The sequence below is a fragment of the Kogia breviceps genome, chromosome 7, assembly GCF_026419965.1.
Source record: "Kogia breviceps isolate mKogBre1 chromosome 7, mKogBre1 haplotype 1, whole genome shotgun sequence".
In the NCBI taxonomy this organism is placed as follows: Eukaryota; Metazoa; Chordata; class Mammalia; order Artiodactyla; family Physeteridae; genus Kogia; species Kogia breviceps.
Genome location: NC_081316.1, coordinates 103069824 through 103094548, shown reverse-complemented (window position 1 = coordinate 103094548; position 24725 = coordinate 103069824). Strand labels below are relative to the sequence as shown.

Sequence of the window (24725 nt, the reverse complement as noted above, 5' to 3'; positions counted from 1 at the left end):
AAGAAACATCGATTTTTGATAAATAGAAATGCTTCTTAAATTCTCACTGCCCACAATTCAGAAAGTAACTACATAAGAGAGAATGCGTTTAGGCTTACTGAAGATGAAAACTACTAAAGTTTAACATCACTCAATAAAAACTGGGTCTTTTTTTCACTTTTTGATTGAGCCCCATTCACTTTTCATTACTAAGGAAAAAGATGCATCATTCCACATAACTCTATCTTGCATTGGTAGACCCCTAGATGCTCTAGAAACAAAAATTAAATTTTACACCATTTCCAAAATCCTCCCACTTTTTACTATAGATGGAATGTAGAGGCACAGGTTTGAGATAAGTTTTCACAGAACAAACTGAGGGGGCGGAAGTATATACCTGATCCCTGTTCTCCTAGTTATTTGGTCCCTTTGTTTAGAATCCATGAAGCTCTCTTTTTAATTTTCACCTACCAGTAAAATATAGATGTTGGTGAAAGCAGTTACAAATATGGAAAGGGAGAAAACTAGGATGAACCCTGTAGTATTGAGTTGGTTTTGGAAGTATCAGAGTGAACTCTTGGTTTTCGATATATGTAGCTAAATATAGAAGTACATACAAATGGAAGTGTGTGTGTACATGTGTTCATACATGCATATGTTCCTAGCTCTGTCCACTAGAGCACCTGAGAGCAGGAACACCCCAACAAAAATGAGTACACCTAACACCCAGACCTTGGTCTCTAAATAGCATACATACTTACAAGGAAGAAATGGAGAAATGCGTGATGTCAGGGCCAGGGCAGGAAAATAGAAAAAGAGCCTAGAACGCCTCCTTGTATCACAAAGTAAAGAAGTGCTCAAAGAATCATGGGGACAGGATATAAGGACAGAGTCAGCTTGAAGGGGCTCCCACTGGCCAAATCTGAGATGATTCAAGCATCAAAATCAATAATGATGGCAAAGAATTATAACTCATGAGGTAGGGTAACAATCCATGAGTCCATCCTGATTTAAATAAAGAGATGAATGGGAAGAAGAGAAAACTTTTCCCTTAAATTAGAATTGCCAGCTAATAAATGTAGAAGAAATAATGGAATCTTTATAGTGATAATTAATTCACAAAAGAAACATCAATGGGTGATAAAAACTAGTTGGCAAAAGTTTGATGAGGGACAGGACATTAACACAAAATACTTATTAAATACAAAGGTTTTTAAAAATCTTTCAGGACTTCCCTGGTGGCGCAGTGGATAAGAATCCACCTGCCAAGGCAGAGGACACAGGTTCAGACCCTGGTCCAAGAAGATCCCACGTGCCGCGGAGCAACCAAGCTCGTGTGCCACAACTACTGAGTCCTCATGCCACAATTACTAAAGCCCGCGCTCCTAGAGCCCATGCTTCTCAACAAGAGAAGCCACCACAATAAGAAGCCCGCGCACCGCAACAAAGAGTAGCCCCTGCTCGCTGCAACTAGAGAAGACCCAATGCAGCCAAAAATTAATTAATTAATTAATTTTAAAAAATCTTTCGGGCTTCCCTGGTGGCGCAGTGGTTGGGAATCCGCCTGCCGATGCAATGGACACGGGTTCGTGCCCCGGTCCGGGAAGATCCCACATGCCGCGGAGCGGCTGGGCCCGTGAACCATGGCCGCTGAGCCTGCGCGTCCGGAGCCTGTGCTCCACAACGGGAGAGGCCACAACAGTGAGAGGCCCGCGTACCGCAAAAAAAAAAAAAAATCTTTCAGTGGAGAAGTCTGGCAGACAAACACCTTAATTAAATGATGAAAATTAGCATCGCCAGTTATGGGAGTTGTGCACCACGAGATTTGAGAAGATGCAGCAGCCCTTCTGTTATCATCCTGCCAAAAATTCATAACTTGAATCTATCCAGGAGGAAACCCCGTATTGTGGGACATTCTACAAAACAGCAGGCACGTAATCTTCGAAAGTGTCAAGGATATGAAAGTTAAAGAAAGACTGAGAAACCGTATCAAACGAAAGGAGATTAAAGAGGCATGACAACTCAGTGCAATGTGTGATTCTGCAGTGGATCCTTTTGTCATAAGAATATTTTGGAGAGAACTGGTGAAACTCAAATGGGGTCTGTGGATTAGATGGTAGTAATATAGCGATGTTGAATTCCTAATTTTGATTGTATTGAGATTATGTAAAATAATGTCCTTGTTTGTAAGAGTAATGCTCTAAGTAATCACAGGTGAAGGGTCATCATGTTGGCAACAAGCTCTCACATGGCTGGTGGGGGTGGAGGGTTCTTTCTACTTCCTGTGCTTCCAGTTTTGCTGGGCATTTGAAAATAGTTTTACTTTTTCAGAAGAAAAAGTGAAAAAAGAAATATAACCTGGTGGAGGATATTGGATACAAAGTTATGGAACGTTTGAGAAACACCCTTGAGATAGGGTAGAAAAATAAATGGGGCTTCATGAAGAGGTTAAGGCCATCAAGGACTGATCCGGCCATCAGAACTCCATCACTTCCCATCAATGCTTTGAATTGTTGGCTTCTACCTATGAGATGAATTAGGACAGGAGAAAGACAAGCTGCAGGCAGCAGATCATTTTTTTTTTTTTACGGGCAGGGAACACAGAAGCTTGCCTTTATGCAAAGGTTTAATTGAGATGGTAATCAACATTACCTTCTTGCCACACATTTTAGTAAGCCATGACTCTAAGTCAGACCTCCTGGGACACGCTTGCCCTCCCTTCTGGCTCATTTTCTCATATAGCCATCTGTTACTGGAAGGCCACTGCTAATGACATGTAATACAGGTACATTACGACCTTCATTAGCTAATTTAACAACAGTCTGGCGATCCTGCCCATTCCAGCTCTTTATCGGCTGATGAATTTTGCAAAGACAAGAAAGGTTTACGTGAGTGACTTGTCTTCAAAGTAGTTTATATACAGATATTTCCTGATCTTCCCTTGATCGCCCTGCTCTGCACCACCACATGGCTCAGAGCTTTCTTTCCCAACCTTACTGTCCTGTCTAGGTTTAGTTTATATACTCAGTGCCTTTACATTTGGTGTCTGTCCCTTGCTCAACCTTTAATTTTCCATGAAAACCATCTCTTCTCAACTCCTTAAATTCAATACTGTTTACTCACATTGTTTCTTGCAATCCATTAGTCAAAGCTTTCATCCCCCTTAGACATCTCTTTAGGAAGGATGAATGCAGGGTGAATCCTGTTCAGACCCTTCAAACAGGTCAGGGTATTAAAGTAAAGAAAATGGAATTGTCAGGGGATAAGCAGGCTTCTTAAATATCACCTGGGAAAAAAAAGACTTATTAATCTGAAGTTTGAATCTGCCATTCTCTGAGAGCAGTTCAGGCCAGGCCTAACATTAAGAGAGTAACTAGACATGTGTTTATTTCAGAAGTCCCTTCTCCACATTCCCATGAGCCCTTGCACTTTGTTTTTCCATTATTTCCAAGTAAGATATGACACCTCTTGGACCAGTTTTTTGGAAGAAGCAGGGGGAGAGTGTTTATTATGCAAACATAATAAGGAAGTGTTTATTATGCAAACAGCAACTGAGTTATGTGTCCTTTAAGACTACTAAACAGTTTTTAATTACTGCTATATCAGTAAATCCCATAAATATGCAAATGCAATTAGTTGACAAAATAGGCCTTAAATATCTTTATTCCTCTCCAACAAAGTTCTTTGAAGTTAATCGCTAACTCTCTTTGTTCACTCCCTTGGCAGTAGTGCTAAAATTGACAGGAATTTTGACAGATGTACATATTCAGGGAGAACTAAATTTTCTGAGCACATCTGGTCAGGCTGGAGGAGAAAAGCAGAAATGGACACTCTAGCCAAACTCAAATATTTAATGAGTAGAGTCCCATATGAAATTTCTTTTATTTAATGAGTAGAGTCCCATATGAAATTTCTTTTATTCCATGGCATTGTCTTCTGAAATAAATATCAAGGTAACCCCTTGGGTACCACTTCAAGTTCAAAGCTACATTGAACATTTGCTTTTTTTTCTGGCACAGGATTTCATTTTTTAGTAATAATGCACATTTTCTGGTCCCTAAAAATAAACAAATAAACAAAGAAATATGGTCCACCATGACCCTGGCCTTTCGTGGTTATGTGACATTGTTTTCCATGAGAACATAGGAGCTAAGGTTCCAGGCTTTGGAGTCAGACACATCTCATTTTGCCTCCCAGCTCCATCACTTGCTAGCTGCTCATGGCCTTGGTCAATTTGCTTACTGTTTCTAAGCCTCAGTTTTCACAACTGTAAAAAGGGTATAATAGGCTCTGTTTAGTTTTCTATGGTTGCATAACAAACTACCACACACTTAGCAGCTTAAAACAAAGCTCATTTGTGAGCTCAAAGTTCTGTAGGTCAGAAGCCCAGGCACAGCAGGGATAAATTCTCTGCTTAGGATCTCACAAGGCAGAAATCATGGTGGTATGCTGGAGCTGGCTCTTACTGCATCAAAAAGGCCAACTGTGGGGACTTCCCCGGTGGTACAGTGGTTAGGACTCTGCACTTCCACTGCAGGGGGCACAGGTTCGATCCCTGGTCAGGGAACTAAGATCCCAAAGGCCACCCTGCACAGCCAAAAAAAAGGGGGGGATGGAGGGGCAAATGTGTATATCCCTTCCCAACTCTGTGTTCAGGTTGGTAGCTTGAAATCAGCCATGACGGAAGTATCTGCCACATGGGAACCAGCAAACACTAAAAATCAGGTCTCCTCCAACCAGCTGGTTACTAAACACCCACTAGCACCCCAGGGCCCACTCCCTTGAACTTACAGGGTTTCATAGACACCTCCATTATGGTACTTACTTCAAGTGTATTATGACTATTTGTTTACTTTCCTATCTCTTCCAGAATTCTGTGGATTCCTTGAAGGCAGAGCACTGTATCTTATTCATCCTTCTATCTCCAGCACAGAGCTTGGTACCTAGTGAGTGCTCATTAAATGTTTGAGAAGGATGGAAAGAGGAGAGGAAGGAAGGAATTAACAAATAGGCAGAAAAGAATTTTGGTTTATGCAGGAAAGATGGCACCAAGAAGGGCCTAGCTTTTTCACAACCACATATAATATTCTATCCTTTCACTACCCATCTCATGAAGGATTGTGAGAATAATGACTTGGGTTCAGATCAAGATTGATTTTATTTAGTTTGCTCCAGAACTGGCCAGCAAGCCATGAAAAGGATAAACACGGGACACTAATGCAGGAAGTTCATGCCTCTCTTTGAGTCTCTCAGAGGGTACCTAAAATTTGGGGGTCTTGGGATCACCAGGAGTGAGATGTCCCCCCAGAAGCCAAAGGAATGTAGACCTGGGGGCTTGTTGCTTCTGTGCATTCCTCCAATGACAGCAGTTCCAGGAAGCTGCTTAGACTGCAGTGTAAAGCATATAGTCTGACTCACGATGCCATGCTGGTCAGGCCTTCTGCACAGATCATGAGCCTTCAAGTCTTGCTGTGCCAGCACTGGGGAATCTCTTGTGACCTGTGGCTCACCGCAGAGCCCAGGGCTTTTTCATTTAGCTTCATTTAGGATTCTTCTGTGGAGAGGCCTGGATACGGTCAATCACAGAAACCAGTAAGATATTCTGGTTTGGTCTAAATTTCTGGATATTTCTGTCTCTGCTGTGGACTCAAGATGGGCAAGGGCTTTGATCTTTTAGAGCTTGCTTTATTCATTCATTCATTCACTCTGTGGAGAATTGTGGTAGACACTGGGGATATAAAGATAAGCGAGTTCAAGGAAATTGGGGTGGAGGTAATAGGTAAGAAACACCTAGAATACAATGAGATAAATGCCAGCAGATGAGTGAAGTGGGGGAAAATAGAAGTAACAAAAAAAATGGGGCCCAGATTTGGGGTGAGATGAGGAGAGGCTTTTCACAAGTGACATTTGTGCTGGGTAAAGATAGGTAGGTGAGGAGAGAACTAGGAGAGCACGTGAAAAGGCTGGATGGTGAGATGAAAAAGCATGATAGAAGGAAATAACGCCATTGCAGCAACATGGATGGCCCTAGAGATTATCATACTAAGTGAAGTGAGTCAAACAGAGAAAGACAAATAGCATATGATATCACTTATATGTGGAGTCTAAAAAAAATGATACAAATGAACTTATTTACAAAACAGAAATAGAGTCACAGACATAGAAAACAAACTTATGGTTAACCAAAGGGGAAAGGTCAGGGGGGAGGGATAAACTGGGAGTTTGGGATTGACATGTACACACTACTGTATATAAAATAGATAACTAATAAGGACCTACTGCATAGCACAGGGAACTCTACTCATTACACTGTAATGACCTATATGGAAAAAGAATCTAAAAAAAGAGTAGATATATGTATATGTATAACTGATTCACTTTGCTGTACAGCAGAAACTAACACAACATTGTAAATCAATTATACTCCAATAAAAACTAAAAGAAAAGAAAGAGCATGGTACCTTCCAGGGAGCTGCAAGCCTCACTGTGTAAGATCGGGAGGCAGATAATTCCAGATTCACGTGAGTTGAGTGGATTAATAAGTTCGTGTTAAAAAGCGTTGAGGAGAGAATAAAACGGAAAAGTGAAATACTGTATAAGTCTGTATAAGGGCTGTTGTTATAAAGCTGTCTCCAAATGGCCTGTAGCAATTATTCTAAAATGCACAACAGCTGTATTTGTCCCCTTTCTGCCATTGCTGAAATTTACACTGTCATTGCTCCAGGAGGAAGGCTTGGCACTAATAATAGGCTGGCTGACTATGGCTGGAGTGTGACAGACCTCTGGTCAGAGCCCTTAAAGACTGCAGAGTAGGTAAAGGGAAAGCTACTTGGAAGTCAAAGTGAATGTAATCAGAGCGCTGCCTTGTGGCAGCTGTCATACCTGCAGCCCCAGAAAACAGCAAGCTGTTTTGTATTTTATTACACGGTGCACTTTTACATGACTTGAAACTCACGTCCCGCCTCTATTCATGTCACCACTCTTTTTTCTTTGTTCTGACTATCCCTCTTTAGATTCCCCAACATCAACTCACACCAACCTGTCTAATCTATTTCCACTCTGCTTTCAAATGTCAACCAATTCCTCCCTGCTCACTTACTTTTGTTCCTTCAAACTCTTTGTTTCTGGGAGTTTCCGAGTGACTCAGTGACTTCCTTACTCTGTTCCTAAGAGCAGGAATAAGTAAAGCCTTGATGCTCCTTATCTGAAAAGTTATAAACAGTATTATTAAAAGTCATATAGAATTTTAATATTAGACAGAAAGTATAAAATTCCATAAAGCTGAATGTCTTAGATTGGGTTTTCCTGAAACATACCTGAGATGAGGATTTGTGAACAAGTGTTTATTGTGGAAGTACTCACAACAGAAATAGCTAAGGAAAAACAATCGTTATAGCTTCACACTGCAGGGAAACTGACAGAAAGCTACACTAAGACTTTGTTCATTAATAAGGGAGCCTGGTGGCAAACTCACACCTGTCCGTCATTGGCTTTGGGCCCGGGGGCAGGGGCGACAGGGAGTGAACTCCCAGGCATTTTCTGCTCTTTTCTTGGGCAGACAAAACTTTAGTAGCCCAAGGAAAGTTCTACGAAAGTTCTAGGTATTGGCATTTGGAAGCAATAGCACATAGAAGTTGAGATAAGGGAGCACAGGAACAGTAAAAAGGGATCTGAGAAGAGCTGGGAAGATTGCTGAAGGTTTCCACTGAAGAGTCAGCAAAGATTTGTGGGGGATACTAAGTTTCCTATTTTTCCAGAAGACTGTTACATTCTAAGGAACCTGATGATCAACTTTGTTTCAGAGCCTAATCATACAGAAATATAAAAAGCTACCTTTCACGTCTGAAACTAACACAACATTGTAAATCAACTACACTCCAATAAAATTTTTTAAAAAATAAAACAAAAAGGTACCTTCAAATTAATACTACCCCACCCTGAAGGAAGCTCTTCTCTCCCCAGAATACTCAATGATGATTTTGCCATAAATTTTAGCAGAGGCACATGATTCCTAACTTGATCACATCTTTTAAGAATAATATATGAAGGGACTTCCCTGGTGGTCCAGGGGTTAAGACTCTGTGCTCCCAATGCAAGGGGCCCAGGTTCGATCCCTGGTCAGGGAACTAGATCCTGCATGCTGCAACTAAGAGCCTGCATGCCGCAACGAAAAAAAGAAAGAAAGATCCTGCAGGCCGCAACAAAGATCTTGTGTCCTGCAACTAAGACCTGGTGCAGCCAAATAAATAAAAATGTTTAAGTATTAAAGAATAAGATATGAAACCATAAGATCGTAAGTCTAAATTATAATGGCATGAAGTCTAAACAAGAAGTTTGCAACCCTGTCAGCACACTGGGATCATTGGAGTGCTTAAAAACTTTAAAAAAATTACGTGGGCCCCAACTTCACAGATTCTGATGTTAAGGTAAAAGGTGGGAACAAGGCACTGGCATATTTTTGAAACTCCACGGGTGAGTCCGATGTGCAACCAGGTCTGAAAATCACAAGTTTAAATCAGTGCAAATAGATGCACTTGCAGATGGGTGGAATGAATTTCCCTTCATTCAATAATTATTGAATTCTACTTTGACGCTTGTAAAAAGAAACTGTCAGGATATTTGCCCTGTGTACACTTCCCTTCTTTGATGATTGCTTCCTTCTCCAGTTCCCATGGCCATGTGTGTATTGTTTTCCCAACCACTCTGACCAAAGCCAATAGGACAAGGGGTGGACATCTGGTCCAAGTGGACCACTAGACTGTCTCCCAGAACTTGGGGGATAAGTCACTGGCCAGTTGGTTAGTGGTGCTGGGGCCGGGAAAGTGTCATGGACCTGGGGCTGGGGAAATGTCAATTTCCACCATTTCCACAGAGAAGCAACTGGACCACAGAGAATGAGAAGAAAACAGACCTGTAGAGAGATCAAGGATAAGAAATCACGTGGCAGCAAAGAGAAAAGTAACTGATTCCTGATGACTCTCCAAGAGTTGGTTTCAGTGCTCCTGTGGCCCAGTTATGTTACCAAGAAGTTGCCCTGCCACCTCCAAAAAAGCCCCCCTCTCCCCTTTTTACTTAGAACTTCTTTGTGCTGGTTTCTCTTACTTACAGCTAAAAAGCCTTTGTTAAAACAATGGTAGTTTGCCTAGGTGCTAAGTTTGTGCCCCAGAATAACTTTCTGTTAGGTAAAGTATATGAGCTGATAGTGTGTATACATTTCTGAGTCTGTGTGGAATCATTCTTCATCACCATGTTTGCCTGCCTCACTGAACTAGAGGGCCCTTAATGAAGAGAGGCTATGCCTTAATCATCCAGATGGCATCGAGCACAGTAAAATGGTACAGTGAAGGTTCAGTACATGATTGTTGAATTCAACTGTGAGGCAGCTGAATTGGATTGAAAAGGATTGTGAAAATAATGACTTGGGTTCAGATCAAGATTGATTTTATTTAGTTTGCTCCAGAACTGGAGCAAATAGAATATATATATATTAGTCTGCTAGGGCTGTCATAACACAATACCACAGACTGTGGGGCTTAAATAATTTATTTTCTTACACTTCTGGAGCTGGAAGTCTAAGATCAAGATGTCAACAGAGTTGGTTTCTTCTGAGGCCTCTCTCCTTGGCTTGAAGGTGGCTACTTTCTCACTGTGTCTTCATCTGGTTGCGCCTTGGTCTGTGTAAGTTTCTGTGTCCTAATCTTTTCTTATAAGGATCCCAGTCATATTGAACTAAGGGCCACCCTAATGACCCCATTTTAACTTAATTACCTCCTTGAAGGACTTGACCACATATTCTCCACATAGTAACATTCTGAGGTACTAGAAGTAATGGCTTCAACATACACATTTGGTGGGAGCACAATTCATAAGGTCTCCAATTTGTTGTTCTTTTTCAAGATTATATTAGTTATTCTAGCTCCTCCACATTTCTATACAGGCATATCTCAGAGATATGTGGGTTTGGTTCCAGACAACTGCAACAAAGTGACTATCACAATAAAGAAAATCACATGAATTTTTTGGTTTCCTAGTGCATATGCAAGTTATGTTTACACTCTACTGTAGTCTCTTAAGTGTGCAGTAGCATTGTGTCTAAAAAAACAATTAATACACTTTAATTTTAAAATTCTTAATTGCTAAAAAAAATGCTAACCATCATTTGAGCCTTTAGTGAGTTGTAATCTTTTTGCAATGGTAACATCAAAGATCACTGATCAGAGATCACCATAACAAATATAATAATAATGAAAAATTTGCAATATTGTGAGAATTACCAAAATGTGATACAGAGACATGAAGTGAGCAAAGGCTGTTGGAAAAATGGTGTCAATAGATTTTCTGGATGCAGGGTTGCCACAAACTCAGTTTGTATTAAAACACAGTACCTGCAAAGCACAATAAAACGAAGTGCAATAAAATGAGGTATGCCTGTACAAACTTTATAATCAGCTTATCAATTTCTACAAAAAAACCTGCTGAGATTTTGATGAAATTATGTTGAATCTGTAGATGAATTTGGAAAGGATTAACAACATAACAATTATTGAATCTTCCCATCTGTCTTAGTCAGCTTAGGCTATTTTTATTATTTCTCATGATAAAAATAGCAGGGACTTGGTGGCTTAAACAGTAGAAATTTATTTCCCACAATTCTGGAGGCTGGGAAATCCAAGATCAAGGTGATTGATTCCTGGGGTTCACTTCCTGGATTGCAGATGGCCAGTTTCTCACTGTCCCTATATAGTCCTTGTAAGGCTGCCATAACAAAATAGTATAGACTGGGTGGCTTAAACAACAAAAATTTATTTTCTCATATTTCTGTAACCTGGAAGTGCAAGATCAGGGTATGCCTAGTTTGTTTCTCCTGAGGCCTCACTCCTTGGCTAATAGATTGCTTCCTTCTTGCTATGTCTTCACATGATATATGTGAATTTGTACACATACATCATTGGTGTCTCTTCCTCTTCTTATAAGGATACCGGTCCTATAGGATTAGGGTCCCACTCTTATGACCTCATTTATCTTAATTATCTCCTTCAATGCCCTATCTTCAAATATAGTCACATTAGGGATTAGAGCCTCAGTGTGTAAATTTTGGGGGAACACAATTCAGTTGATAACATAGGAGGTTATCAGTTTTCTAAAGTATGTTTCAATGAGCCACATTTTGGCTTTATTTTCTTTCTCTGTTTTCTATTTCATTGTCTTATCCTCTTATCTTTATTATTTCCTTCCTTATGCTTACTTTTTTTTTAACATCTTTATTGGAGTATAACTGTTTTACAATAGTGTGTTAGTTTCTCCTTTACAACAAAGTGAATCAGTTATACATATACATATGTTCCCATATCTCTTCCCTCTTGTGTCTCCCTCCCTCCCACCCTCCCTATCCCACCCCTCTAGGTGGACACAAAGCACAGAGGTGATCTCCCTGTGCTATGCGGCAGCTTCCCACTAGCTATCTAATTTACATTTGGTAGTGTATATATGTCCATGCCACTGTCTCAGTTGGTCACAGCTTACCCTTCCCCCTCCCCATATCCTCAAGTCCATGCTCTAGTAGGTCTGTGTTTTATTCCCATCCTATCACTAATCTCTTCATGACATTTTTTTTTCCTTAGATTCCATATATATGTGTTAGCATACGGTATTTGTTTTTCTCCTTCTGACTTACTTCACTCTGTATGACAGACTCCAGGTCTATTCACCTCACTACAAATAACTCAGTTTCATTTCTTTTTATGGCTGAGTAATATTCCATTGTATATATGTGCCACATCTTCTTTATCCATTCATCTGTTGATGGACACTTAGGTTGCTTCCATGTCCTGGCTATCGTAAATAGAGCTGCAATGAACATTTTGGTACATGACTCTTTTTGAATTATGGTTTTCTCAGGGTATATGCCCAGTAGTGGGATTGCTGGGTCGTATGGTAATTCTATTTGTAGTTTTTTAAGGAAACTCCATACTGTTCTCCATAGTGGCTGTATCAATTTTTTACTTTGCTCTTCTTTGTTTATTTTCTTACAGTGGAACAGTATGTCATTGATTTAAGACCTTTCTTCTTTGTCTAACATAAGCATTTAAAACCATACATTTCCTCTAGGCACTGCATAAGTGACATTGCACAAATTTTGATATGCTGTATATTTACTATTTTTCAGTTTTAAATATTTTCTAATTTCTCTTGTGATTTCTTTCCTGAGCCATGTATTATTTAGAAATGAGTTGTTTGTTTTAAATTTTTGGATATTTTCTAAACTTTGTATTGCTTTTGATTTCCAGTTTAATTTTCTTTTGGTCAAAGAACATACGTATTTATGATTTCAATAATTTCATTCTGAGGGCTTCCCTGGTGGCGCAGTGGTTGGGAGTCCGCCTGCCGATGCAGGGGACGCGGGTTCGTGCCCGGGTCCGGGAGGATCCCACATGCCGCGGAGCGGCTGGGCCTGTGAGCCATGGCCGCTGGGCCTGTGCATCCGGAGCCTGCGTTCCGCAATGGGAGAGGCCACAGCAGTGAGAGGCCCGCGTACCACACACACAAAAAAATAATAATAATAATTTCATTCTGATTGAGAGTTGTTTTATGGCATAGCATATGATTTACTATTGTGAAAGCACCATGTACACTTGAAAGGACTGTATATTCTGTCATTGTTGGATGTAGCATTCTGTGAATATCACTTAGATCAGGGTGGTTGACAGTATGTTCAGATTATATTTTTACTGATTTTTTTTGGGGGGGTGGTCTCTTGTTCTACCCCTTCCAGCGAGGTGTTAAAATCGCCTGCCACTATTGTAGAATTGCCTGTTTCTCCATTTTATTCTTTCAATTTTTGCTTCATGTATTTTTGAAGCTCTGTTATTAGGTGCATACACATTTATGATTATTATGGCTTCCTGATGAGTTGATGCTTTCATCAGTATAAAATGACCCTCTGTGTAATGAGATCTATTTTGTCTGATATTAATAGCCACCCCAGCCTTCCTATGGTTATTTTGCACTATGTCTTTATCATTCTGGGCTGCTAAAACAGAATACCAAAGACTAGGTGGCTTATAAATAACAGAAACATTTCTCACAGTTCTAGAGGATCAATGTCCAAGATCAGGGTGCCAGCATGGTCAAGTTCTGGTGAAGGCCCTCTTCTGGGTGGCAGAATAACAACTTCTCTGGTATCCTTATATGGTAGAAAGAGGACTAGAAATCTCTCTAGGGCCTCTTTTATAAGGGCACTAATTTCATTCATGAGGGCTCTACCCTCATGACTTAATTACTTTCCCAGAGGCCACATTTCCTAATACCATCACATTGGGGGTTAAGATTTCAACATATGAATTTTAGGGGGACAGAAACATTCAGTTTATTTTCCACTCTTTTTTTCCAATCCATTTACATGTGTTTTTATATTTAAAGTGCATCTCTTGTGTATAGCATAGTTGGGTCTTGCTTTTATTTTGTTAATTTGTGCCTCTTGATTGGAATGTTTGATCCATTTAAAGTAATTATTGATATAGTTGGATTTAGGTCTCCCATTTTATTTGTTTTCTATATTTTTCTGGTATTTTTGTTCCTCCTTTTCTATTTTTTTAAACTCCCATTTAAGATTACCTATTGACTTTTTAGCTATGTCTTTTACATAATTTTCTTAGCAGTTACAGTAGGGATTAAAATATTCATTCTTAACTTTTCAGTCTACTTTTAGCATTAGGACTGTACCTTCCCATGAAATGTAGTAATCTTGCAATCACTTAGTTCAATTTACTAGCCCCTGCTATTGTCATATGTATTCTATTTTATATACTCCATGCGAAAATATTATAGTTTTTCCTTTACATAGAAATATGTAGCCTGTTATAAAGCCAGTTCAATTACTTTATTTCAAATACTGAATGTTTCAAGTTCTAAATTTTTCATTTAGTTCTTGTTTGTATTTTCTAATTATCTGTTGCGGTTTTCCAGTTTTTCATTTATTACATGTATGTTTTCCTTTACTTCATTAAGCATAGTTATCATAGACACTTTAATTTTAAAAAAAATTTTATTGGAGTATAGTTGACTTACAATGATGTTTTAGTTTCAGGTGTAGAGCAAAGTGAATCAGTTATGCATATACATATATCCACTCTTTTTTTTTTTTTTCAGATTCTTTTCCCATATAGGCCATTACAGAGTATTGAGTAGAGTTCCCTGTGCTACACAGCAGGTTCTTATTAGTTATCTATTTTATATAAATTAGTGTGTATATGTCAATCCCAAGCTCCCAATTTATCCCTCCTCCCCCTTATCCCGACATGGTTGCCAGGGGATAAGGGGGAGGAGGGATAAATTGGGAGTTTGGGATTGACATATACACACTAATATATATAAAGTAGAAGTAGAGTCTCCAGGACTCTACTTCTGTTTTGTAAATAAGTTCATTTGTACCCTATTTTTCAGATTCCACATATAAGCAATATCACATGATATTTGTCTTTCTCTGTCTGACTTGCTTCACTCAGTATGACCATCTCTAGGTCCATCCATGTTGCTGCAAATGGCATTATTTCATTCTTTTATATGGCTGAGTAGTATTCCATTGTATATATGTACCAGATTTCTTTATCAATTCCTCTGCTGGTGGACATTTAAGTTGCTTCCATGTCTTGGCTATTGTAAATAGTGCTGCAATGAATATTGGGGTGCACGCATCTTTTCAAATTATGGTTTTCTCTAGGTATATGCCCAGGAGTGGGATTGCTGGATCATATGGTAGTTCTAGACACTTTAATATTTTTATCTGAAAATTCCAACATCTTGATCTGGCCTATTGATTGTCTTTTCTCTTGAAAATGAGTCACATTTTCCTGAGTCTTTATATATTGAGTAATTTTTTACTGTATGTTGCACATTACGTTATTTTGTTGAGACTCTGTATTCTGTTATATCTAAAGGAGAGAGAGGTATCCGTGTGTGTGTGTTGTTTTTGTTTTAGCAGCGAATTAATTTGGTTATATTCAAACTGCAAACTATTTCTTCTAAGGTGGGTAACAGCTCAAAGCTCAGACGATTTCTTTTGTCCTTTTTGAGGTGCTTTGTGTCTATGGTATAAGAGTCAGCCAGAGACTTGGGCAGAGTCTACACAAGAACTCAGGGATCCTCTTCTCTACTTATCTCCTTTTCACAATTCCCTTTCTCACTTTTGAGTAGCGGTATTTAAATGTCCCAAGCTCTAGTTTATGATTTATCAGTCCAGAAACCTGGTTGGTTTTCTATAAGTACTTCAACCACCCTGTGTCATGCTGAAATTGTGGCCTATTGTCTGAGTAATGCTGCAAAAATGGGGCACATGCCCCTTCTCAGAACTTTCTTTCACATTTTTATTCCTTTTTAAAAACTGTGTTAAAAAAAAAAAAACCAAACTATATTCAATTTTCAGACCCTCAAGTAGTTATTTTAATTTTGTCCAGAGTTTATAATTGTTATCTGTTGGAGGATAGATTTTTTAAGATTTTATTCCTCCACATCAGAAGTAGTACTCTTGATTGATTCACTTTTTAGGTTTATTTTAAAAGTCAACACCGTATCAGTAATATAGAAGGAAAATGAGTATCATGTGCTGTGGACTGAACATAAGCATAAAAATAACAATGATTAATTATTATTAATTGTTTAATCTGAAAGTAAAAATAGATAAGAACTATAAGAAATAAATCTTTAAAATATAAATTCCTTTATGAGAAAAATGAAACTATTTTTAATCTGTCTTTTTTTTTTTTTTTTTTTTTTTTTTTTTTGTGGTACGCGGGCCTCTCACTGTTGTGGCCTCTCCCGTTGTGGAGCACAGGCTCCAGACGCGCAGACTCAGCGGCCATGGCTCATGGGCCCAGCCGCTCCACGGCATATGGGATCTTCCCGGACCGGGGCACGAACCCGTGTTCCCTGCATCGGCAGGCGGACTCTCAACCACTGCGCCACCAGGGAAGCCCCTAATCTGTCATTTTTAAAAGAGAAAATCAGCTCTAGTAGCATAGTTTAAGAAAAAGATGATATCTTACATCATTGAATGGTTCAGATTTTTAGTTTTTACCAATAGAGAGATTCCAAACTAACATGTGTACGTGGATGGAAAAGGCAAAAGATATATCATAGCTTTTCTAGTACGGCTAAATACTGCTAACCAAGAAAGGAAACAAAAATGTTACTTTAACAAACTTTTGCTTCAAGAAGTCTCTCTCAAGCAATCTCTAGAATTTGCTCTAAAGGTGTGGGCTTATTTGGTCATGTCCACAGGTTGATGGAATAGGGGCTCTTTAACTACCCTATCCAGTTTGAGCAATGCATATTTAGCATTTGTAAAAATCAAAACATTCAAGTGTCAGTTCATAATGTCACAGTATTTTCATGTTCATCAGATGAGCTCAGAACCAGCTCATTCAGAAACAAGTCATCGTGTTGGTTTGCCCTCAGCCCATTCTCTTTGTCTTGCCAATGAAATAATGAGATTTAGTGTAAAATTAGTCATTGGGATCACTGCTCATCTTTTCATAAAGCTGAAGGAACAAAAGTTGAGAATCCTCTACTTCAAATAACATGACTAACAATTTTAAGCTGAAATACTTTCTTAAGCTTTTTAACTCCTTGGTACCAGAGCTCCTTCATTTGCAGAAACCAACTCTCTAATCTGCTGGCCCCAGTAATGCAATACTTACCTGTACTCCCTAAAGACACTGTCATCCATTCTATAGGGCTGCGGCTCCTCACAAAAAATGGTTGTGTTCCAGTCTATTCAGCGCCCCATTCCTTTGGTTTTAAGTTGCTTGCTATGGATTACTCTGGAGAAGTGTAAGAGACAATAAATAACAACAATTGTTTCAGAGCTTCAGAGTTCTTACCTTTGTCTCCTCAGGTCTGAAATTCTAAACTCTTCCTCCAACGGAAGAAAGCCCCATTCAACTTCTGCCCTTAGCTTTTACCCCTCAGGCAGAGACCATCAATTATTACCTGCCGGCCCCCCACAACTCCCTGCAACTCCACAAAGCTCCATCTCTTCAGGGATGGCCTTGAGGCACCTAGGCCTTAAATGCCAGTAGAGGTTGGCTTACAAAAGTGAAAAAGCTACAGTCCCTTAGGGCATGGGACTCAAGGCAGGGAATTCACTCACTCTAGGGTACCCTCTATTCTCTCTAGCGTTCTTTAGAAATGAAACAAATTCTTGTGAATTATGCATGCTTATCAGACTTAGCTAGTCTGAAAGACTTTGGGAAATACTATGGTAAAATTCTCTAGGATCACTGCTTAAATTAAGTTCAGGATAAAATGCTCCATAAGGAGGGTGAACACGTAATTTATCATCCAAACCTGGAAGTTTGAGGAAGGTGGAGCTACTAATAATCATGTGGGGAAAATAGGGGTAAATCAGAACTGCACCAGGCAAACTGGAACCTGTGCTTACCCCAATTGTAACTGGTCTTCTGAGTGCCTGGACTCCCATTGTCTTTCTCTCAGCCTTCCCTGTCTTTCTCAACTCAAATAGCACCTCCCCAGAGAAGTCTTTAGAGGCTGTTTCTTCTCTAATTATTCATCTTTCCCAGACTGTGTTTCTCTAAGCCAGAGTCTTCTTATCTTTTACCCAGGCTACAGAAAGAGAACTAGATTGCTTAGCTTAGAATCCTGGCTCTACCTTTATTAGTAGAGAGACTTTGGGCAAATTAACCTTTCTGTGGTGGTTTTCTTATCTGTGAAGAAGGTAGTAAATAATAATAGTACTTACTTGTGAGGATAAAATGAGTTCATATATGCAAAGCACTCAGAACACCACCTAGGCTGTAAGTGCTCAGTACTGTTAGCTATCACTTCCTCTAAAAATATTTTTTTTCTACCAGAGTCAAGTATCAGATCACTAAAAAATTTGCATTTCTAAAGGCAAAATTGTATAAGTTACTTTTGCCTCATCTATTCTTTCAAATCCTGATATTTTGAGGAGGATATTTTTCTTCAGTGGCAGTCCTGAGTGAAAAAAAATATTAAGTCACCTGGAGTCCCAAATTATGTCCCAGTACTTGCTGCATTATACAAGTTTCTATTTGCTTTTCCTGGGTGGCTTTCTGTTTTTTATCCTAAGTCATGTTTTTGGTTTCTGTAGCAAGGCCCCAGCTTTGACACATGAGGAAAAAGAAGGTCCCATCTGCCATTTCAGTAAACAAAGGATGTTGCAGCCATAAAGCCATCAGCCACTGTAGCCCCCGCTGGTGTGCCCGGAGGGGAATTCAGGATGGAGGAAAACAGGGTACTGGCCCTAGATAGTTAAGATGCATATCAGAGGGATAATTTCAGTGAGCCCACACTTGCATCTTTCCATACCTAGAAAAGGACTAAAATCATCTTGATATGTCTTTATTTTTAACTGAAGTATAGTTGATTTACAATACTGTGTTAGTTTCAGGTTTACAACATAGTGATTCAATATTTTAATAGATTGTACTCCATTTAAAGTTATTACTAAATAATGGCTATATTTCCCTGTGCTGTACAATATATCCTTGTTGCTTATTTATTTTATACATAGTAGTTTGTATCTCTTAATCCCCTTTTTTGCCCCTCTTCTCTTCACTCTCTCCACTAGTAACCCTAGTTTGTTCTCTATCTCTGAATGTTTGTTTTGTTATATTCGTTTTATTTTTTAGATTCCACATGTAAGTGATAATGTAGAGCATTGGTCCCCAACCTTTTTGGCACTGGGGATCGGTTTCATGGAAGACAATTTTTTCACAGATTGGGGGTGGGGCTGGTTCAGGTGGTAATGCGAGCGATGGGGAGCGGCAGATGAAGCTTCACTCGCTTGCCCGCCGCTCACCTCCTGCTATAGCCGGGTTCCTAATAGGCCACGACCGGTTGGGGACCCCTGACGTACAGTATCTGTCTTTGTCTGACTTATTTCATTTTTCACTTAGTTTAGATCTGTGATTCTCAGCTGGAGGAGAATTTGCTCCTTAGGAAACATTTGACAATGTCTGGAGACATTTTTAATGGTCCTACAACTTGGCAGGGGAGAGCTACTGGCATCTAATAAGTTGAGCCTCCACAACAAAGAATTATTGGGCCCAATATGTTAATCATGCCAAATGAAACCAGAGGTTTGTCCTAGATACCAATATGTTACCAGTTGTATGTATTGTAAATATTTTCTCTCAGTTTGTTGATATTTTCATTTTTCCTGTGGTACCTTTTGATGAAGAGAAATCTTAATTTTAATGTACTTTAAGTTATCAATCTTTTCTTTTATGGACTGTGTTTCTGTCTCTGATTTAAGAAAGTTCCCCTCTGCCCTAAGGATACAGACTCCCCAATGAAGTGTCTCAAAAGTTTTAAATTTTGCTCTTATACATTTAAGCCTTTCATTACATTTGTTTATAATGTAAGAGTCCAAAACTAATTTTTTTTTTTTTGTGATACCCAGGTCTCTCACCACCATGGCCTCTCCCGTTGCGGAGCACAGGCCCCAGACACGCAGGCTCAGCGGCCATGGCTCAAGGGCCCAGCCGCTCCGCGGCATGTGGGATCTTCCGGGACCAGGGCACGAACCTGTGTCCCCTGCATTGGCAGGCAGACTCTCAACCACTGCACCACCAGGGAAGCCCCAAAACTAATTTTTATATGAAGAACTTAGGACTATTTATTAAAAGTCCATCTTATCCCCACTGGGTTACAATGTTGTCAAAAATCAAGTTTGAAAAAATGGACTTATTTCTAATTGTCTATTTTTACCTTTCCATCTGGAGGCTAGAGTTGTTTTCACTTTTTTATAAAAGGAAAATTGAATCCCAAGAGTTTAAGGTTTTCATGTATTTCATGAAAACAGATTTCAGTAGGTTTTTTTGTTTATTTTTTTAGTGTTTCTCTATATTTTCTAGAGAAACAAAAGGAAGGAAACCTGATGTTGTTATTTTGAATACCAGGGCCCAATACTTCTCAAATTAAAGTGAACTCATTAACTTTACCGAAAGTTGTTTCAGTTCTCCACAAACTACATTGTCTATAGTATACATTTCAGAAAGGCTGGAAACACATTTGTTTTTCAACTAGCAAAAGAGAGCCTTTTCTGAAACCTTTTTAACACCTATATTTAACCTTACACATCATCTAACTTTTTCATCTAGGGGTTATAACAGAAATACCCATATTCTTTCCTCCATAGTAAGAAAGGCCATTTTCCTAACTTCTGAGAAGCTGGCTCTTAAGGACATTCCTGTCTAGATAATTCCTGGAAAGGAATCCATAGCTCAAACAACAGTCACACCTGTTAGTCAGCCTCAGCCATCAGCTTTCAAATCCAGTTGCTCTGAAGCCAGTGGCAAAACTATTTACGGAGTGAAGCAGAGAAGAAATGTAAGTATACATTGCTTTCTTTTCCCTTTTTTCCTTTCCTAACATTTCCTCTTCATTCTCACTTAGCCCACACAAGCTCCACACCAGTATTCAATAACATTGAAATGGGATCATTTCATTAAAACAAACTATACTTTGGAATTGAGGTAAATCAGAGGCAGAAATATAAATTCATTGACTCAGAAAATAATTTAGCATTGGGACAAGAAGTTTTCCAGGAGAGGAAATTTTCTCTTTGGGAAAATACTCTGGAAATGATTCCTTTTTTAAACAAGTCAATTATTTGCTACTGCTTGTTATTATTTCTTTTTTTCCTGAATATTCTTGAAATGATTATCAACTAACAACGTAATTATTCTGGAGCCTTCAAGTATGGTTTTAAGGACAAATGAGAAGGAGTTTTCTGTAGTAACGTTCCATGATACCTACTTTTTATATTTGATCACCATGAAGATTGCCAACTGATGGCCAAGCAATGACATAGGGTATTCGTTAAATACTCTGGTTGGACAGGGGGTCTCTAGCTGATTACCACATCCAGGACCAAGTGGTAGTTAAACCCAAGGGGGCTAAGAGAATTTACCAGATCTATGGCTCTCAGATGATAACAAATTTATTAGATCTGGAGCCCTGTTTAGAACCATATAGCAGAAAGACACTTAATCAAAACTCAGGGGCCTGTATTTACAAAATAGCTATGAATACCTCTTTCAGATATATGGGTGTAGAAGGTCTCTGGAGGTCTTTTAAGGAAATTTTCATAAACAAGAGTTATAGGTTTCCACTGCATTTAAACACATTAAATAAGCAATTTCCTAAAATGAATGTGCAAAGGCAAACGAGTTGCTCCAGAGACATGGTAAAGACATACGGAAATAGAGCTTTCTAGCAATGTAGAAGTATGCAATGCTGCAAAGAAAGTGGACTGAGAAATCAACTTATTTTGCTATGACCCCCACGTTGAGGCCAGGAACACACGTTTTGCTTACCCAGAAGAAAAAAAAAAAGTCAAAGCCACAAGCATAGAGTCCTACAACCATCAGACATAAAACACATTGCCTGCTGAATGTGGAAGATTATGATCATGCTGCCAGTTTACCTGTCAGGGAAAGGGGACCCCCTGAATCTCTAGGTGAAGGAAGTAGCAGCTGTCGTGGTCTAGGCTCCTGAGAGTAATCAGGTCTCTCATGGGAGCTGCACCTGATCTGTACCTGTTTCCTTATGCCTCAAGCTGTGCTTCCATGCAGACTAGAAACGCCTGCAGGTGAAACATCACAACCACATGGACGACAATGCCAAAAGCACAGGAAAAGGCCATCATCCACATAAAATTCACACTGAAGGTGCTGCCCAAGGGCTAGACCAGGGCAACCAGATAAGCACTACCCTCTAAAAGAGGCCCTTCCCTACACAGCCTCCACACAGATTTGGACCAGCCCAAAGTGTGCCAAGTGGATTGTCATTGCGATACATGTGAATAAACGTGAGCCAGGGTTTAGCAGTTACAATTTCCATCGAATTGTTGAAAACACAACCCAATTGAGGGCACCTTAGCTCTTAATGTGCCATCATAAGCATCTGGCTCAAACTTAAAACCCTATAAAATTTTACTTTGAACGCCATAAAATCTAAAATGGGAAAACTGGGCAATTCTTGCTCCCCATGGCCAGGTCGGTGTTAGGGCACTTCCCTGAGCATCAGTGAATACAGGCTCTGGTCCATTTGGTTAACTTTACCCGTCAGACCACTCCATTCAGCCTCTGCCTTTCCTTTTCTCAAGGATGATAAATTTTTCGTGTCACTGGCCTTGGAAATGGCTCCACCGCCAGGTAGAAAACCCTCTATTACGCGGTCCCTAGACAGGTTCCCCAAATGGGGAGCAGCCTGAACTCGTCTGTGAGGAGTCTTAAGCCGGTGGTGAGTCCTAGAAATGAGCAGGTTTGAGGGACGACGGCAGAGAAGGAGCTTGGAAAAACAGAGTCCACACTCCACAACACCATTTCCTGGGCGTCAACCACCCGGAACACACCGCTCGGGCGCAGACGCTGACCGTTAGGCGCGGGCGGGGCCTGGGTCACGTGACCGGCGCCGGGTCATATCCCGGCGTATGCGGGAGCACGCAGAGAGCGGCTCGGGCCTCGGCCGCGCGCTTGGCGTGCGCGCGCAGGTCGGGGGCGGAGCGTGTGGGCTGAGCCGCCGGCGTGCGGCGGGGCGGAGGCGGGGCCCTAGCAGGGTGGAGGGCGGAGGCGGGACCTCCTCCTCCACCTCCTCCTCCTTCTCCTCCACCTCCTCCTCCTTCTCCTCCACCTCCTACCTCCTCCTCCGGCTAGGCTGGGCTGGCCGCGGCGGCGGGAGGAGGTTGACCCGCGGAGGGGCGCCTCGGCCATGACTGCGGAGCTGCAGCAGGACGACGCGGCCGGAGCAGCCGACCGCCACGGCTCGGTGGGCCCCGCGGCGGCGGGCGGGAGCCGGGGGGGCTAGCTCCGGCTCCCGCGGGAGTAGGGGGTGCGGGGCCGGGGCGGGAGCGGCGCGGGGCGCGGGCGGGCGGGCCTGCGGGGCTCGGGCTCGGGGCCAGGCAGGAGGGGGCTGCGGAGGGCTCCCGGGCCCGGCTGGGGAGAGAGCGGCGCGCCGGCCGGGGTGAGCCCCGGGGCTCGAGGAGGAGGGTGAAGTCTCTGCAAGGCTCGGTCGCAGAGATTGAGGACTCTTCGGGTTCGGGGACGGGCTGAAGTTCGAGGCAGATTAGCTAATTTGGAAAATCAAATATAAAGGGCTGGACGTGGGCTGTCTGCATCAGGGATCTCTAAGAAGAGCGCTCCTGGCCCCCGACCAAGGGTGAGAAACTTCCGAAAGGGGCAGCTTTGGTGGTTTTTGTTTTTTGTTTTTGTTTTCGAATCCGTTTTAGGGCAGTGCTGTTCTATGAGTCTAAAGCAGACCGAAGTTATCTAAGTTAAAGCCAGGAGGGGTCCTTGACCACTTCATGCCCTCCACACACACCCCTATTTATTTAAGCAGAAAGCAGCCTTCCCAATTACTGCATTCATCACTCTAGATTTTTAAGGAAGGGGGAGGAACAGAACAGCGCGATGAATACAAGGTATGCTGATAATGCTTTCCCTTTTCTATTATCTAAGAAGATTGAAATCAATACGAGGATTTCTGGGCTAAGGTGGTGAGAGTAAAAGAATACTGGTTTGAGAGAAAATCAAACGGCTAATGTCTGTGCGAAGAAAACTTGGGAAGTGGGCAATTTGAGAAAGTCTTCTAGTGTTACTTTGGAATGTTATAACTTCAGACTACCCGTCACCCGTCAAGTGCTAAGCTGTTTCAATACAGAATTGGAACCCTGTACCAAGTATTTAAATGCGAGTTTGGAAGTGAGGAATTTCATAAAATATTTACAGTACAGAGCTGTCAGATACTTCCACGTGAGAAACCTTTTATGCCTTTTTGTTTTCCCTCTTCAGGCACTCGGGAGACCAATAGTGTGTAAAGTGACCGCACTTACTTTTTAAACTCCTGTAGTAAAAGATACCTCCGGGTCGTGGACTCAAAAATGAAAGTAGGCAGATGGTGTTTCATATGCTGATTTGTAATAGAAAAATTGTTAGGTGTTTACCAATGCCTGTTGGAACCTGAGTCAGGATTTTCTTCGGTTTCAGAGATCAGTTCTATTTGTTTTTAGGACAGTGAGTTAAAAACAGGTGGGAAAATCTTAGCTTTGAGACAGTCATGTTGATTTGGAGAAGAGACTATTTTAAGGGAGAGCAAGTCATTTAAATTCGTTGGTTGACACCATGTGCCTTTTGGTCAGCAGCAACTGCATTTACCACTGCCACAGTTTGATAGGTGACCATTGTCTCAGCACTCTCTGTTTAAGAGTGTATATGTGAAGTGTTTGATGAACACTTGTATATAAGTCATAGCTATTTTTGGAAAGCTTTGCAACTCCAGTGGCTGTGGCTATAGCTGGAGGACCCTGATTCCTGGCAACCTGCAGAGCGATGACATTTACTGTTCTTCTCAGTGATTCGCCCCATACAGACAGATGATAAGCTTGGAATGCTTGATAATGTTTGCCCTTTTTGTTTTTGCTGATGTAAAATGCTTGAAGTTAGCAGGCCAGGCTGAAGCAGTCTTATATGAGGAAATTACCTTTCATATCTCAGAGGAAAGATTTTAATATCTTCTTCGAATCTTCGTAAGTTTCATGTTAGAATGGACTCTATTTTGAATTCTCTGAAGCATTCTACATTGTCCTTAAAGGACCTTTAATTGCTCTAATTGAGGGGAGCTCTCCTCCCCTGACACTCAGAATCTATTTAAAACCTAGAATGCTTCCCTTCCATTATTGGTCATTTGTACATGGAACAGGCAGA

General features: G+C 40.7%; 2 protein-coding genes across 14 annotated transcripts in view; one reads left to right on the top strand and one right to left on the bottom strand.

The window, feature by feature from the left end:
* HTR3B (5-hydroxytryptamine receptor 3B) overlaps nucleotides 1–16702 on the bottom strand; it is a 51700-nt gene extending 34998 nt beyond the window's left edge. The window contains 1 exon segment of the mRNA XM_067039534.1: nucleotides 16674–16702. Coding sequence (XP_066895635.1) covers nucleotides 16674–16702 — 29 coding nt within the window.
* A 5827-nt stretch (nucleotides 16703–22529) lies between these two features.
* USP28 (ubiquitin specific peptidase 28) overlaps nucleotides 22530–24725 on the top strand; it is a 55543-nt gene continuing 53347 nt past the window's right edge. For 3 of the 13 annotated variants that reach the window (XR_010841439.1, XM_067038951.1, XM_067038949.1), the window contains exon 1: nucleotides 22569–22791. Coding sequence is in view for 8 of the 13 variants with exons in the window: in XM_067038951.1 (XP_066895052.1) it covers nucleotides 22735–22791 (57 nt within the window). In the remaining 5 variants the exon portion in view is untranslated. Of the gene's footprint in view, nucleotides 22792–22950; nucleotides 23182–24725 lie in introns of those variants that run through there. The other 10 variants (XM_067038948.1, XM_059068223.2, XM_067038946.1 and 7 more) reach the window with 7 other exon arrangements.